Genomic DNA, 19,018 nt, shown 5'->3' with positions numbered 1-19,018 from the left:
AAATCTACATGCATTGATTCGTATAATGCTTTGTAGCATGATTTTAGGATATAAATCACCACGTAATCAACTTTCCCCTTTTATAATATGCCTCTACAGTGTTTCACAATGGTGTCAAAAGAAACTTGGAACATTTTTTAACCGTAACCAGTTTTATTTTATTTTCACTATGTGTGACCAGTTCAAATTTGTATTTCCGTTTATACTAAATCCGACAATCAACTATAAACTTAACTATATATTATTAGGTGATGATTAGATTTGGTTAATCTAATAATATTTAGGTTATGTGTTGTACCTTTCACCCATCTCGCCTGATCTATTCTTCACTTTCGATCATGCCGGTGCCACATCACAATCCCTTCATCTATCACCTCCATCCCTCCCTATGTTACACTCATCTCCATACACTCATCTTCAATCCTTCACCTCCTTTTACTAAGTCGGACGATCAACTCTAAATATACTCGCAATATGGTCAGTGATACTCATTTTTTTAGTAGTGTTAAATATACTTGCAATGCTGTGGTTGATAGATTTTAGTGACAAGAAGGCAAAATAAATACCTTGGATTTATTTAAGACGTGTAAAAATGTAACCGCGTTCTTACAAAACCGAAACAAAAATAAAATGCGGATGTTGATATGAATATGTTTTGTCCATTCTCCTTCCAATATTCTAGTATCCTTTAATTACAACATATGCAGCTACAGACTTTAACCTCAAAGGAAATTCAACATTTGCAATTCTAATGGAGGTGGGGCGACCAAAACGTGGTAGATGAGAAACGCATATGTGTACACAAAGTGAATTAAGTATGCGAGAGGCATGAAAGCTAACATAACCCCACCAATATAAAATAAACCGCGGAAATTGTAAAGTGTTAAAATTGTTAGGTTCGCTGGTGCTTGAGAATCTTCAGGTAAAAAAGATGAATCTTTCTTGAACCATTTCTTTTCCAGCTTCAGTAGTTCCCCTTCCTCTCTTAGTTTTGATATTTCCCTTGAAATATCAGGCACTAATGGTGATCCTTTCGGAAAAACCTGAATAAATGATGTATCATTAAATGGACTCGCTAGAGGAGCAAAAATAAATGATTATATGCAGACTCCTACATGATGTTAAAAATTTGTTGTAGGAGAATAGGAGATGGTGTTTGGATGAGTTAAAATAGCTATATATGTTGGAGCAATAACGGATCAATATTTCCAAAAATTTCTGATCAATATTTCCAAAAATTTCTGATCATTTAAGAAATTAGCATACATGATATTTAAGGTTAAAAAAAGGATAACTAGTAATTTTGTTTTACATCTAGTAATCATTTTTGAAGCTATTAGTCTGTAAATGATTGTTTTTAATCAATTCAAAATGCAAAGCCAAAAACCTCCTGATATTAAGAATATATCATCAACATATTAGCAAATAAATGGACTTACAAAGCCAAACCCATTTGTACTAGGTTCATAAGAGACCAAACGGTAGGCACTGCCGTACTTTGCTAAGAACAACTTGATATATGGGAACTCGTCCATAATAGCAACAACGCCACCTTTCTTACTTCCTCCTGCTAACGCACTTGCGTATTCAGCTAATGAGTTGTAGGGTAGAAGAGAAGGCTCCTTAAAATTTGAGTTGTTAACAATGACTCCTTCAATAAACGAACCAGCATGGTATCCTATGTCAATCCCCCTTCGCGTTAACTGAATTTGCTGAATAGTTAACATAGAACTCAAAGCAGCGTTGTAGCACGTAACCATTATGAGGACAATGAATAGCCACACAATAACCAAGAGCCTTGACAAATTACTCATAAACTTCGCTTCTGAAAATCAGATGATGAATGTTAAAGGGTACGCTGAGGCACCAAGATTACTCTACTGTCTGTTTCAAGATTATGGCCTTCTTGTAAGATGCAGAAACATTGCTTTTAATTGGTAGGGCCAACAATATTTACTGGTGTTTGGATGTGCATTTAGAGTAACTATTGGGACTTGAAACATTAGTAATTAGGTTTGAGTGTATATTTAAAAGTTGTCTACTAGCATTTCATTATTGAGGGTTAATTCTTTTTAACAGCAAAATAATCTATGCCTATATACTTCTACACATACACCTTGAAGAGTTTGAACCCTCAATCTCTTGCATGAAGGGGAGGTACCTTGCTACCACATAATTTCCCTTGATCACAATTGGGAATTAAATAGAAGTATGTATCTGCCTAATGCTAATGCTAATGCTAGCAAGGTGTTCAAATGGTGTCATTGGTGAGGGTCCAACAGGGCCGGCCCTGAGAATTTGTGTACCTTGTTCGAGCTTGAAAAAATGTGTCCTTAGGCCTTAACGAAATTGGGTATTGGGTTCACTCAAGGTATAAACCTAATGCCAAAGGAGTTAATAACTAATCTAAACCATAAGAATAGTTTGTAAGGGGGTCTATGTTGGTGTTTGTATGGGTGTACCCTATTAAAAAAACTATTTAACATATACATATCAGGTTTTTTCATAAAAAAACGTGTCCTCGAAATATCAGGCCCTGGCCAGTGGTCCTCTCCGCCCACCCCCAGGGCCGGCCATGGGGTCCAATTCCCATTTGGAACAAAATACTATTTTTTCAAGGTAGGCTATTATTAGCCCATAGATAATCAAGTAAGCACATGCAAAAGTACTTTAGTGAACACTAGAAACTCATGATCATGCATGATAACCATATAATCGTATCAAATAGCACCATCATTTTTGTTTTCTTTTAAATGACAACTCACACACTCTCTAACTCTACTCCTAAGTTACACATTTTCTTCACAACCACGGGACTTAAAAGCTCACCAGGCAAAGTCTTATCTAACTTTTTGGTACCGCTAAACCAACTGTCCATTGGTAAATAACACCATTTTAACAACTCATTATGTATTCATCATTCATGTCCCAGTAATTCTTTTAAAACCCATATCCAAACACCCCTTATAATAAGAAATTAACTTGTATGATTAAAAATGGGTTATATGGGTTATTCAAGTTCTTATAAGATCCATTAATTCCATATATATATATATATGTGTGTGTGTGTGTGTGTGTGTAGAGAGATATAGAAGAGAGAGAGATTACTATGGCTAAAGGTAAGTGTAGAGAAAGAGAACCAGAGGACAGGACCAACTACATCTTGCCAGGGACCTTGGAACGTTGGGTTTATAGGATATTCAATAACCCATATTGTTGCTCCGATTATGAAAAAAGAGCAAGTAGCTGCAATCCACATACGTGCATCCAGGGGCTCCAAAAACCACCAAATTTTTCTCAAATTCTGATCATCTCTTGTTACCGTCCCAACACCTAAGTCAGTGTAAGGAATTGTAAAGTCAACATATAAGGATCTATTGGCAGTAATCGTGGTATCCCCTACAACCGCATCAAAGTTCTGGATCACAAAGAACAAGTTAATTATTCTCTCTCTCAAAGTATATGTAATTATATGCTTGTAACGTTTTAAAATTGATTATTTCAAACCTATTTGACAGAAAAGTAACTGGAGAAAATCATAAATAGATTTGTCTACCAAACACATTAAAATTGATTATTGTGTCGCCAAGTGACAACAATTAGATGATAGTCATTTTCCTAACACAAATACAAACACACCTAAGCCTATCATACCTGAAGGTAGACCTCATATATAAGTTGATTGTAAGTTTCTGAATTTGGTTTTTTATTCGCGACAGAAAATGGAACAAATACGTATGGTACTTCATATGATAATGCTTCAATTGCAGCATTGAACACATCTACGCAGAACCCTTTGGCAATAGTTTCATTGGTTAGAGGATTTTGTTCTACAGTCAAGAAATCTTCAAACCCAACCAACATAGGAACACCAATTCGTAGCTTTTTGCTTGTTTGCAATATCAAACGTCTTGGAGGGATCAGAGATCCTCCAGGCCAGATTATTCCTTCAAGACCATTTACACCATCGTCTTCAGTCCAAATCCCAACTCTTCTCTCACCTTTTCCGATCACATTAACTATTTCCAATGGCTTAGCAATGAATTTGCTGTTTACAAGATGAAACTCACCACTCAATCCCTTGAATCTAACGTTTAGCAACTCTTTTAATAGTATTTTTCCACTTTCCGATTCTCGGATATTTGTGAAATCCATTGCCATCAATGCACCAACTTTCTTTCCATCTTTAGAAGGTCTAATTTCGGCTCTTTCAACAGCGGTTGCTACCGCAAAAGTTGTATCATAAGCCAATATGTTGAAGATATTTGGGCTGCTAAGGAGAGATTCTTTTCTCCATCTTCTGGAAAAGTTACGAAGTTGAATTGATGATGGGATAAGGTATTTCAGACCTAAAACTCCTTGAAATGATTCAAGAACTTCTTCATCTAAGTCTATAGGATCGAAGAAGTTCATAGTCTTATCTGTTACTATCCAAGCATATCCTTGGCTCATCAGTCCCACTCTTTTTGCATATACCAAAATACGAAATGCTAAAAAGTGAGAGACGTGAATCACGAACACCCTTTCTTGCATATCTGAGAGCTTACGTAGCTCGTCAATTATTTGATCATCGGTTGCTAATGAAGAAATCGAACTTTTATAAGATATATGAATTTTTTTATCTTGAAATGAATCAATTATATGTGGTACACTTTCCCTCCCAAATTCACTGTCCTCATGAACAAGGATGACATTGGTCCATTGAAATGATTCAGCAATGGCTGCTAGACCCTTCCACTGGATGGTCTCGTCTGGTGTCATTTGAAGTAAGTAACGATGAGCAGCTGCGTTCAGTGGAGGGCTTGTGGTTAACGAAAGAAATGGTACTTTGGTTTTTTCTCCCAAAATGCTAAAGAGCTTTGCTTGGAGCAGTGTTTCTAGTCCAATGATTGCTTGTACTTTAAGATTTTCTAGAAGATCAAAAGCTGTAATGTGCAAATGAGCATGCTCAGATATAAAGACATGTCTAGAGTTCAGGTGCTATTAGTTGGCTTTGCTTCAAAAATCGTAGTGGGATATTCAAATAATAAAAATTAGTGATTGTCAATGAAAAATCTACCACAAAAGATAGTGTGTAGTTGTAATAATGTGTCTAGTGTTTGACAAATAAATTTATGATCACTTATGGAAAAGGCACATAAATAAAGGATAATTATTGAACCTTAATTCATGATCCTGTATTGTTAATGGGCTGCAAGTGTTTAATTTAATTCTTAGTTTTTATGTTAAAGACAATGTTTAGCTATTTGGGTTTAATTGTATTTTGCCATAACACTATTTATAAATAAGGCCCGTACGTCTTAGTATTGCAAAACGGATTGAACGGAACTTATGTTGGATGGGTTACGTATAATCGGCACCTTCAAACGCGGCAAACCTTCATCAAACACCTAATTTCATTTCAAGTATAAATCTCGATGGAAGAAATCTGAAGAAGCATGCTTTTAACTCCTAAAAATAAAACTTCTAACTAATACTTAATTAGCTATTGACTTACGGTTTCATTTCTTTTAACCGAATGAAACTGATATTCCAATTCAATTTTCTATCTCGTTTACGCATCATTCAAACATAACGTAATGCCTCTTACTAAAATAGTCTATAAATGGTGAATCATTTGTAATAGTTAGATAACAACTTTGATATATGACAATAATGTTCCTAATTTGGGTTTTCTCTAAACATATGCTCTAACCCTTTTCTGGATCGTTTCAAGAAATAACTCCAAAGTGTATTTTTGAAGTATATAAAATTGTGCAAGATCATTTTCTTCCAAGTATTAAATTAGTATTTTAATAGCATAAATTTTGTAATCAAATTTGACATACTAGTTATTCGTAGAATTTTATATTGTGGGAAAAAAGTCTTACATAGGTACAAAACTACTTGTTGTGGCCCCTATTAGAGTTGTCACTTTTTCTTGAAGGTGGTATAAATAAAATTAAGGAACAATTTATGAATTGCATTTTATTCACAAGCATTCTGTGCTAGAGGTGACTTGGCAAGCAGATGAACTATTACATAGGATTGTAGCAAGCAAAACGTAGGTTATAACTGGTTAGTACTGAACCAATTATGTCATCTCTAGGTGACTGTACCGAAGAATTGCAGGAACATTTATATAACAATTGCATAATTAATAAAAGTAAGAAGTGTAAGAAATCTTACCATCTGATAGAGCGCGTAAAGGGTTTCCTTTCGAATCCCTTGTGTGTAGAACTAACCTCGTTTTGCACTCATCATTCAAAGAGTAAAAATCTGAAATTGCCATGCGAATGCTGTGATGAACCATCTGTCCAAACAGTGATGTCATATCAACAATGACCCCTATCGGTATCTCATGCTTACTGCTAGAACTCATATTGACTACATGTGATGGATTCGACAACCCATGTAATTGATACGTTATGTTCATGAGCATCATAAATGTAAGAATTATATGTTTTCTGCAACTCATGAGCTCCATTTTCTGTTAATTTGTTTTTTGATCTGCAGCGTACTTCCATTTTATTATAGTCAAAGTTTACCTTAAAAAGTCAACTAGTCCTATTATTGAAGTAACAACCCGGACTTCAACAACGTATAGGACCGCTTATTTGCAAAGCATTGACTTCTACAACGTGAAACCATGATAATAGGAAATTAGTAGATCACATGCAACTGTACAAGGCAAAATAAACTTCTCAGAAATATGTATTAATTAGTATAAATGAATTAGCAACTTGATTATGGAATTTCACTCTATATATTTAGTCTTGTTTAAGAAAATGGATGAGAATCTCATTCGGGCAAGAAACAATAATGTTCATTAACTATAAGGAAAAATCACAACTTGGTATTAAAATATTATCCTAAACTAGCTTGACTTAATCTTACCAATAAACTAATATTTGAAGAACTATCGCAGCATGAGTACAGACTATGACATTTGCATTACTGGTTAGACATTTTCAGAAATGAGTTGTGTTTTAAATGAATTTGCATAAAAGGAATTATATTTTTTTTGAACGGCAAATTTCTTTTGTTCCCTGATGTCTGTGGGACTTGAACCTAAGACCACCCTCCCAATGTGTTTAAAGACTTTGCCTTTGCTAACGGACCACCACCCCATTAGTAAAGGAATTATATTTTTAACTTAGAAAATATAAATTGTCAAACGGGTCGGGCTAAATTTATTATTTGACTCTGGTTAGCACCCTCCTCTACCTGGCCGGGTTTATCAAGTAGCGTAGAGATTTGACAAGTGACAAAAGATGCAAGAGAGGTATCATTCTTTTCTTTTTTGTGGTCCTCTGATCTTGTTAAGTGTTTTTGTTGTATTATATTTTGTTAATAAGTACAAAATTCTAATAATTTTTTTGAACTGCAAATTTCTTTTAATCCTGCTGTCTGTGAGACTTAAACCCAAGAACGTTAAATAATTTTAATATTAGTTAAACAATTATACATACAATGAATACAGATTCGACCTTCTCGATCCAGTGTAGAAGGCCTATGGCTCCTTCAGTGCCATTGAAAGTGAGAGGTTTGCAGTCCATAAACGTTTTGAATGTGCAAACACGTGGTTGAGCGGGTGCAGGTTGACCTGTCACGTAAAACAAAGCGAACTGATTTAAGAATGATAAGATGATACGAGAGTAGGATCTAAACATCCTAGAATGACATGTTTACTTCCGAGATGGGTTGCCAAAGCCGCAGCCACGGTGTTTATCAGGTTCGTCAGCTGATCCTGAGTCATGTTAACGTTGCCTCTTTCGTGTCCGCTCATTGTCTTCATATCCAGAAAACACAGTATTAGAATGACTGTCATAAGAAATAAGTAGAAGGAGGATTGACCATTGCACACAAGTACATATACATATATGTACATATACATATATATATACATATATATATATATATAGATATATATATATATATATGTATATATGTATATATATATATATAGTACATATATCATCAAATATGCTCCAAATAAGCAACAAGTAAACACATGCCCGAGCTACAAAGTCTAAAGTGTTGAACCTTGCACTTGAAGTGTAGTGTCGTTGCGAGTCGCTGAGTACAAAGCGGGTTATAGTCTGGTTTTTCTCAAAAATACATTTCTTTTTAAAACCGAGTTCACTATAACCAATGGCTGTGATACCAATCTGTCACACCCTCAATTTCCACATGCGGAGTACTACCGCGAGGCATGTGACTGACCAAGATCAAGCCACCAATCATATTGAACAAACATACAATTAAAAAAGTTTTACAAAACCAATACGATCAGTGACTCATAAAGTCCAAGTCCAAAGTCTTATTGTTTAAAAGTAACAGCGGAAGCATAAGTCAAACAGTTCAAATAAAGGTTTAAAGTTCATAGTTATTAATGAGAAACCGAACATGGGTTCATGCAACCACTACAACCCCCGTAGCAAGCTCCCGAGTCACTGGTCGTATTGGTTTTGTTAAACTATTTTAATTGTATGTTTGTTCAATATGATTGGTGGCTTGATCCTGGTCAGTCACATGCCTCGCGATAGTACCCCGCATGTGGAAACTGAGGGTGTGACAACTACAGTGGTAACACTGCTTTTGGTTCAATCTTGCCCTTCTCGATGATCATTTGCATTTCTCTTCCTAACAATGTTGGCATGGAAACATTCTGGATATATTGTTTATTCTTCTACTTGATTTCTATATCTCGAATCTGGCTCTCATACCACTTGGTTGTGGTGGATAAGTCACACTAAGACTCACAATCAAACGTAATATACAAACACATTCAAAGATGAATGAAGAACACACTCAATCAAATTAAATGATGGATATTTTAGAAATATCTTGGTACCCGTTGATGATTCCTGGTTGTTACGTATATATACATAGGTGCATGTTGACGTTTATGATGTGACACTTCGGGTTTTCGTGAACGTTTCTTTGTAACTGTGGGATTTAGTAAACAAGGATTATTTGAAAATTTACTGATTTATTATATGGTAGTTATGTGAAAATGTTTAATATAATTAATATGTGCAAATGTGTATGTAAGTTTGTGAGTCGAAATCTGTAGGATCGCGAGACGACCTGACGAGTCGATCAGAAGAGTGCTCAGACTGAATCAGAGGCGGAATTCATTGATTCAGTCTTTGTTTAGCTTGATTTCACTATTAACTACTGATTGTATTGATAAAATCACAAATACAAGCAGTCTTCACACCGGCAGCACTTCGGTATGGAAATCGTACAACAACTCACCTGATTTCGCTCTTGAACACTATATATAGTGTTGATGATTTCGCTCCAAGGACCACATGTCCACATGAGCGAAATCAGCTCATGACCTTATAAGCGAAACCACTACCTAATACCCTATGAGCGAAATCAACATCTAAGACACATACATTCTCCTATTTTCTCGTATAATGTGCCCTAATCTATACAATGCAATCTAAGACTCGATCCAAGACGAAATCGACAGATGTAGTGCACCAACAGACTCCCCCTCAGATGTTGACGAGTCGTCCATCGAGTCTTTGACAAATACATGTCTTCACTTCTTCAGTCTTGATCAGTCTCTGGGCTTCTCTCTGTCTATCTAAGACTCGAACGAAGATGTAGTCGACAGGCAACTGCACCAACAGACTCCCCCTTGAATGTTGACGGAATCTTCAGTGAGAGTCTTCAACATGTCAACTCTTCAATCTTGATCGGTCTGCATAGATGATGTTCCAGGATCTCTCTTTTACTCTAATTTCATCAGACTCTTCCTCTCATCATGCTAGAATCGCTGTCTGGAATTTGTTCGTTAGACTCCCTATCATCATGCTGGGTATGCTGTCTTGAAATTAGATTTTGCCTTTAAACCGAATCCTGGCTTTATCCCTGTTCAGCTCAAACACCTTATTACAACAAACCATGTTGTGATTCAAGTTAATGAATCAACTAGACATTCGAGAATTTTCACATTTAAAACTTATCAAACTTTGAAGCATTTCTAAATCTGATTCAACTTAATGAATCATCTAAAACATTTTAAATCAATTAACCAAACCATCTGTTCATCATGTTTAGCCTTTGAAATTTTGAATATCAACTTTTCAACATCAGTTGTCGAAAATCTTTTTGGATTTTTCAAAAAATATGAAACATAAATGCAATAACAGAAATTTAAATGCAGAAATGAAATATATACAAACATATTTTTGTGAGTTTGTGAAAGAGGATCATATCAGTTTTGAGACAAATCACTAGCACCGTTAAGCTTTAAACATATTAAGTTCTAAACGATTCACGTTGATTGACGATATAATTGTCCTCTTAAACTCAAACTAAAAACTTTCGAAAATACTTACCGATACGTTAAGGTATATTAATTTTGCACTAAGTTCTTATGGACCCCACGATCTCAGCATATCCCCTCATCATGCAATACACTAACTCAAGTAATGCCTTTAAACTTTCATCAACTGTGATATGTGCGAAAACAAAGCAGAATGTTTAAACATTAACAATCAGGTCGATACTTCCGTATACGCAGAGAAAGTCCAATGTTTAAACAAAATAAGAAATAAAAAACAAGTTGAAGTTGTTTAGGCTTTAACCACCAGGTCGATACTCCCGTATACGCAAAGGTGATCCAAAGCTTAAACGAAACACCAAAGAAAATAAAGCAGAACGTTTAGGCAATAACATCCAGGTCGATACTCACGTATACGCAGAGGATGTCCAATGCTTAAACAAAATAAAGAAATTCAAACAAGTTTAAGTCTTTGCAAAATGAAATGCACAATCACAGCGATTTTTCAGCAAAGTAGTGAAAGTTCACAAACTGATGACTGTCGTAAGGGTCAATCAAAAACCTAAATAAGCTACGTAGATAGCGTAAGTAGGGTATCGTATCCATGGGGAATCTGTGGTCAGTGTCACGTTTTAACTAAGAACTAAATTATCTAGATTGGGGTTTTGATGAATTTAATTGTAAAAGCTAAGGAACTAATTAAGAGAGTTGTAATCAATACGAGAAAGAATAACCTCTACCCGGAATCCCAATTACCCGTTTAACATCAAAACCTATTTACCGATTCAAAACACCACATAGACATGGCCTCGGAATTAATGAATCTGATTAGTTATCAAGGATAGTTTTTAAGATTCACTATGCAACCTAATAACCCGTTTAATTGTATCAACTACCCACCGATTTACTAACTCGCTAACAACGCAAGGAAGTTGCCAATACGCTTAATAAATGACAAATAATTCAAACACAATAAACGTTTACCAAGAATCCAACACGAGTGGTCAAGCTGTACCAGTTATACGAATCCGCAAACAAGAATTAATGCCAAACAATGTAAAAGTTCATCCGAGTAGAAGTTATAAGAGAATTAGCCGCGCATCATGGTCATCGTTGCTTCAGGATTTGTTAGAAATTGATTGAACATGAACCAGTTGCTTGGAAGATGGAAGATGATGGAAAGTAATCGCCCAAAAGTGCTCCCAATCGTCCGTCGGCGGCTGCGTAATGATTCCCCTCCTGTTTTCTTCGAACTAGGTTAAAAAACACAAGTTTCCACGCTGTAACACTTTCGCGCCACGCTACAGAATCTCGTCACTCCCTCGCGTGGCGCGAAGGAGCATATTCTGACCAATCGTTGACTTCTATCTGTCGCGCCACGCGACACATCACATAGCCTCCCTCGCGTGGCGCGAGGGAGCATGGTTTCCAACATAACTGCTTTCTCGCTCCGTATTGCCTTGTAACACCCGTTTTCCAGCTTGTATGATCATTGTACTGCATTTAAGCGCTGTTAAGCCTGAAAAACCCGACAACCAATAAGTACACAAATTACTATGAATAAACACACTCCAACGCTTAAAACCGACACAAACTATACATAATATGACGTGTTTACACCCGCACATCACATCCCCACACTTATCTTTTTTCGTCCCCGAAAAAATTATTCGCAATGGAATCACAACTAAAACAAATGGCTTTCAATATATTCAATTATTTTATTAAAATGAATCTAATCACACGTTAACCACGATTGTGAATATACTGTCCACTTAAACCCAACCGCTGGTTTCCAAGCCCTTATTTTCGATCCATTAAGTTCAAGTAGTGTATAGTCATCTATGGATCCCACACTCAAAAGACTACGACTCCACCTATTCCCGTTTCAAGCTTATGAGATTAAAATAAATCTACCGTCTTATATAAAAAACTCTTATGTTAGTCCGATTAAACTTTATGATGGAAGAATGGATGATATTGCGAGCTTACATGCTTTTGTATACGATCAGTTTAGCGGACATACGCCACACGAGTCACCATCCCCATGGTTAATGCCATAAACTTCACGTTTTTTTTTTTTTTTTTTTTTTTTTTTTTTTTTTTTTTTTTTTTTTTTTTTACATGTGCTCAGGTGAATGGATGGATGGAATGATTTTTTTTCTTTTCGGGCGCCACACTGTTTCGGATTTGTTTTCACAAAAAGAAACAGGTGTGCCAGTTTAATCGGAGAAACTTATAAGTTTCTTACTTATGACGTACCTCTTATACCTTCCACAGTTTCAGTTTCACCATAGCTCCTAAGGCGGGAACCCACAAGACTCCTATTTTAAGTTATTTTATATCAAGCCTAAGGAACCTTTCAACCGGCTGGGCCTACCCACATATCCTAAATTAGACGTGTGACCGACTATTTATTATCTCATATATATAGTAATCGAAAAGCCACTGATTTAATTACACCTATCATTTTCCATTTTATGCGAATACCTTTACGGGACATTTTCTATTTTCTTTTTTTTTAACTATGACTGAACTACAATGACACGACACCTAAACTAAACGCTAGTTTCCCCCTCCCCACACTTATTTCCTTCATTGTCCTCAATGAGGCAGGAAACTACGACTCAAACAACTGAAAATAAAAATAGAAATAAAAATACAACAACAACAAATGGAACAGACTCCCCTGATTTCCTTGCCGCTCTGCATCTGTCTAGTTCCATGCCTTCCAAAACGCACTAGTACTCCAACCACAGTCCCCAGCCAAATACGACCCATTACTAATTCTAGCAACATCACCAAACATAATCATAGCATAATATATATATATATATATATATATATATATATCAGCCCAACCGGTTAACCCTTACAATTTTCCCCAAATGTGTCAAATATCAAGTTAAGTACAGACCATCATCAGCTAAAAACAAAATAAGTGGGAAAAATACAAAAGATAACCAAAATCACCGGCGCTGATACTGCTAGAACCATCTACTCGTCATCCCCTCCAGACTCCTCATCACCCCCAGCAGCCTGCTGTGGTGGTAGAAACCAATCCGGCACCTCTATGTGCTGACGCTCCATAATGTATCTCAATACGTCATTTTGAACCAGCAACATATCCCTCAACGACTCCAGTGTCACTGGTGCTGATGCAGGCGCACGTACCTGACGTTGCGCACGAGGATGCGCAGACGGAGGACGCTCGGACTGCAGACGCACTCTCTGTCTATGAGGAGGACCCTGCTTTACCGCCTCCCAACGAAGCGGCTCGTCCAAACAAATCATCTGCGCTCGACGCAGTTCTTCAATCCCAAACTCGGCTGTAACTGGACCAGGAGTCAACAAACGCTCCTCATATATATCAGTAACCCCCAAATGCCTTGCCAACCTAGTCACATAAGTACCCAATGGCAACCTGGCTTGACCACCCTTTCGACGACCCCGTGCGAATGATGCCAACATCACTGTCGCCAAATTCACTTCTTTCCTATTCATAATGAAATACAAACAGAACAGATCATTCTGACTCACCTTATCTTCTCCACCCTTCCTACCCATGACTGTGCACGCGATGATCCTATGAATATATCTGACAAACGGGTCCCGAATCGAAGATGCCACCGCACGTGTAGACCATTCTGAGTCCGCTATCGTCAGCCAAAACTCAGATAACTCTGCTTCCATCACATGATAATCCTCTCGATTAACTGTAACTCCCCGTAACGACCTCCTAAAATCCACTACGCTTGACTCCTCCCTGGTGTACAACCCAATCGCCTCTGCGAACTGGGGAACACTCATTCTAAACGGTTGACGCCCCAACATAAACTTAACTGTATATGGTTGCATGAACCACTCAGGCGAGTACTTAAAAGTAGAATGAAACTCAACAGTGAGTTCTGCATACTGTGGCTCTGCGCACCGTATCGCCTCTAACCATCTACGTCCTAACAACCCTTCCAATCTCTCCCGCTGATCCATAGCATCAATCATTCCCCAATTCACGGTCCTGTGCTGAAATAACTCCATTTCCAAAAACTTTTCGCATCTCTCATATTCGTCGGTGCCCAACATAAACTGTAACAGTGTGTGATTGCGCAACTCCCGCTGATCAAGAGGCACTGCCACGACATTGGGTTCCGGACGCTCCTCAAGCATCCTATATTGGACCGGTTGACTCTTTTTCGTTGCTTTGCGCTTGCGTTTTCCTCCTGCGCTTGATGCACCTTCGTCCGACATCCTGAAAGCATGCAAAGATTTAAGTTAGTCTAATGCCGGTGACATTCGTAACCGTATAGCATTTCATTCGCGGTTACGAAGTCAATAACAAACAATAGTGATGACATTATGATGCAAGTCGGAGTATCATGTAAATTGGTCAATTCGTTCGTATGGAGTTTGAGGACAAACGAATCGACCAATTGACTCGAATTACAATTCATAACTAGTGTTTTGAACAGTGTAGAACACTTTTTATAACTTTTCAGCTTTTTTTTTCATATATATTAATATACATGTATACACGCTATGCCCCAACGAAACCACCTAGCCTGACTCCGCGCTCACTTACTTGCCTCGACACTACTCATCGCCCTATCCACTCACTGATATTAGCACTTACTAAACATGCACCAAATAGAGCACCGCCTTAATTACCTTTCCTACACAATTTACTTCCCAAACCAATGCCTATACGCCAAATATCGCTCCATATCTCATTCCTATCTTAAACACTTTGTCGAATACTCGCTAAACACATCTGACTCACTTTCTAAACTCGCTTCTTTATATCATACACAACCCTTCGCAATTTATGGTTAACTTAATACACTAAGCGGCAATATCTGAATACTATCAAGCAACTCAACTTAACTCTCTACCTCCTAAATCTGCTCATCCCGACACTACCAGCAAAACACATCCTACTTCCCTTTATCACAATTTCATAATCAAACCAAATCACTGTATCTATCAACTCAAACACGAACTTCCTAGCAATTTCAACAACATCACAGCAGACCCAATAACTCTCATAATCTGCAGCCTTAAATCAAAGTTAATGACCTATCTATGTGTTCAACCTTACCTTTTTCACATAATCTTCATCACATAATCTCAAAGATTTCAATCACACATGATGCAAACGTTGCATAAAACATTAAAAATCAAAACTTCATACCTGGCGGGAAATTAGAAGAAATTATGAGGCTTGCGGTGATCGGAAGTGAATACAGGTGAGTAATCGCACGAGGGGGGTGTCGCTTGGTGGTCGGCCTGGTGGGTGAGGTTTAATCGGAGGTGGTGATGAAAGGGTTAGGGGGACGAGTGATGATGATGATGGAATTTGGGTATGGTAGTCGGCCGGCTTCAAGAGTGAAAAGGGTACCCGGAAGTTAAAGGGGGGAAAGGTGAGAGGAAACGGTGAAACGAGATAAGAAGGGTTAATGACTAATTTTTAGGTTAAGAAAATTGGGGCCGGAAGTACGGACCGTCGCGTGGCGCGCCAGGAGATGTTCTTCTCTCGCGTGGCGCGAAAAAGAACGGTTTCCAGTGAGTGCATTCTTTTTCATGGCTTCCATGCCTTAGAAATTTTTTTTAATTTTTCTTGTTTTCCTTTCCTTCACCTCCAAACGAATTTTTATGAAGATTTAGCAATAGAAACGTACCTGGGGCTCCTTTTCTGATAGTTTTCTTTTTCCGAATCATCTCATATCCTGAAATACTCCGAAAACATACCGAAAATAACCGAAAATTGTGCAAAAATGCTCCCAAAACTGATTTTCCGGCCGTAATTTTTATGTGATCATAAAATCTCTTTGAAAATCACCTTGTCCTACCCCCCAAACGAGTGTGCGTTGCCCTCAACTGCACTGAAGCTTAACCAAACCACCCGAGCGTCCCCACACTTGATTAACGGCACGGTTATACTCGAAAACTCACTAAAAACAGTCTAACTAACTACGAAAGCAAGAAAAATAATTACAAATGAGCCTTAGGCTACCTCCTAAGAGCGCTAAGTTTTAGATCTTCAGCCAGATCGTACCTGTGCGATTACTCAACATACTCGCGGACTGTGCTCATGTATAGCACCTCCACGTTCTTCCCAGGACCGTTAATTTCTCGAGCATTGAAGTACGGCTTCAGTCTGTGGCCGTTCACCATCTGGCGGATATGATCATCAAAGTCCTCAATCTCAAAATCACCGTGTTTTCCGACCTTCGTCACACGATAAGGCCCTGTCCACTTACTCTTCAGCTTTCCAGGGAACAGTTTCAACCTGGAATTGTATAACCAAACAAGCTGGCCAACTTCAAACACTTTCGGCTTAATCTTCGCGTAGTGCACTTTTTTCATCTTATCTTTGTATGCAGCAGCACAATCGTAAGCCTCATTCCGTATCTCTTCCAATTCACCCAATGTCAATTGTTGCTCCTTACCTGCAGTATCATAATCAATGTTAATCTGTTTAACTGCCCAAAATGCACGATGTGCAATTTCTACCGGTAAGTGACATCCTTTTCCATAGACCAATCGATACGGTGTTGTTCCAATCGGTGTTTTGTACGCTGTACGATACGCCCACAAAGCATCGTCCAATTTATTGGACCAATCCTTGCGGTCGGCTCGCACAGTATTTTGTAAAATTTCTTTAATTTGTCGATTAGAAACTTCGACTTGCCCACTCGTTTGAGGATGATACAGAGTGGCAATTCGATGATCAACACCATATCTCTTAAGGAGTTTGCCAAAGTTGAAATTTTTGAAATGAGACCTCCCATCACTTATGATCACACGAGGGACACCAAATCTCGAAAAAATGTTCGATTGAACGAATCTGCAAACAACCTTATGGTCATTAGTCTTGGTGGCAATGGCCTCAACCCATTTGGACACATAATCCACTGCCACCATGTAGGTCCCGAATAACCCGTGATATCACTCAACGATTCGATCGAATGCGGAAAGTAAGATCAAACCGACAAGAACAAAAGAAAATATTATTGAATAACGTAGTGTCGCTGATTAGATCGCACACGATTTCAACGAACCGTCTGGTACGATCTTCGAGAACCTTGCACACAACCCGTAGGATTGTCGGGTACAAGGTTCTCTATTGGGGCTACCTCATTACAAGAATGGGAAAGCTCTCACTACAATATTCTAATAAGGACTATATATAGAAGCCACTACCCATTGGCCCACATGGCCTAAGCCCAAGCCCAAAACTAATCTAAACCAAATAAACGTAATAAAGATAAAGCATAAAACTTTTGGACCTAACAATCTCCCACTAGTTTTATGCTCTCTTTATTACGGTTTTAGACGATCTCTAGTCTTGGGTCTTCTCCTTTTTAGGCCCAGCAGAAAACGAGCCCATCAATGTATCTCGGATGAAAGAAAATTTTTGATCTCGGATGGATTGCGGATGACGTCTGATCAAATGAAAGGTGCATATCGGATGAAGGTGATAATCCGAAATGAAGTGTTATCTCGGATTTCAGATTCAATACAGACCCAAAAAAAAAACATTTTGGGCCTTAGCTTGACCAGCTGGCCTATTGACATTACCACATATGGGCTTGCATTAGGTGATCCAGTACTACACTAACCTGGGCTCAAAACTGTTGGGCTCACATTACTTGGATCAACAACAACTGGACTTCTTCCATTTTAAGTTTTCATTCGGCTCCACACTAGGACTCAATCTCTGACCGTTGATCAACATTCTCATCCAATGGCTCCCAGCAATTAGGGATTTTTGAATTCTGAATTGACATCATGTGCGGCTGCCAGAGAACATTCCTTTTGCCTCACGCTGACATCATCAATGACATCAGCAACCTTTTTGGTCTTTCTCCGACGAACACCGTATCTGAGATCATCATTAACAGCAGCCGACAACATCAACAAACATCATCAAATTAAAAATTCATAAAAATCATTTCAGACTTCAAGCGTCACATCATTAATGTTCTTTATCCGAGATTATCAAACTGTCATCATAATCTTCAAACATTCAACATTCATCATCTTCTCGTCGTCTTTTTCGTTCACTATCGCTGGACTCGAAAAAGATCAGCAAGCAACAATACAGCGATGTTAATCACTCTCCGGTCACCTGCAACCTTCATTCTTCGTCTCCGGTTTAACATCTCCGATCATCGAACCATCACCGAACTCCGATCATCTTCTTCAAAACAATCCGGCGACCAACGAACCTGCAACCTTCGTCGTTGTTCTTCTCCGGCGTCCTCTTCTCACCTCCGACACCTTCCGGCTCAACGTATAGCCACCTCCGTTCTCACTGAAGACCACTGTACATCCTCATCGGACCTCTGTAAGGGTAATCGTCTCCGACCTTCACCACCACTTTAGCCGCAATCCACCACTCCGTTGTCCAACCGCCGCCCAAAACCCTACGACTGTCACTTCTTCCGTATCATCCTTCCCCTACCATGCTTCTCTTTCTCACCTCAACAAAAACACACAACTATGTGTTTTCTTGACAAAATAATGAAGAACATATTCCCAGATCTGAAACAACTCATAACATATAGATCTGTTCTCCGTTTTACGTCTCCGAAACTCAAAGTGAACCGGAGAATTTGTTTCACTTTGCAAAATATCTTCTTGTTCTTCGTGTGATATCCAAAACCGAGCCTTTGAAAGACTTCAATGGCTCTGATACCACTTGTAGGTCCCGAATAACCCGTGATATCACTC

The 19,018-nt window shown here is 38.2% G+C and overlaps 1 protein-coding gene across 1 annotated transcript; it reads right to left on the bottom strand.

The window, feature by feature from the left end:
* Positions 1-639: 639 nt before the first annotated feature.
* Positions 640-6,448, bottom strand: LOC110920376 (glutamate receptor 1.2). The gene is made up of 5 exons (XM_035987298.1): positions 6,169-6,448; positions 3,655-4,925; positions 3,109-3,418; positions 1,440-1,825; positions 640-1,043 (listed from the first exon to the last, which is right to left on the bottom strand). Exons 1-5 carry the CDS (start codon positions 6,422-6,424, stop codon positions 723-725), a joined length of 2,544 nt encoding a protein of 847 aa, XP_035843191.1. The 5' UTR covers positions 6,425-6,448; the 3' UTR covers positions 640-722.
* Between the last annotated feature and the right edge of the window lie 12,570 nt (positions 6,449-19,018).

The sequence above is a fragment of the Helianthus annuus genome, chromosome 1, assembly GCF_002127325.2.
Source record: "Helianthus annuus cultivar XRQ/B chromosome 1, HanXRQr2.0-SUNRISE, whole genome shotgun sequence".
Lineage (NCBI taxonomy): Eukaryota > Viridiplantae > Streptophyta > Magnoliopsida > Asterales > Asteraceae > Helianthus > Helianthus annuus.
Note: the sequence above shows the minus strand (reverse complement) of the source record. Positions and strands in the feature narration are given on the sequence as shown.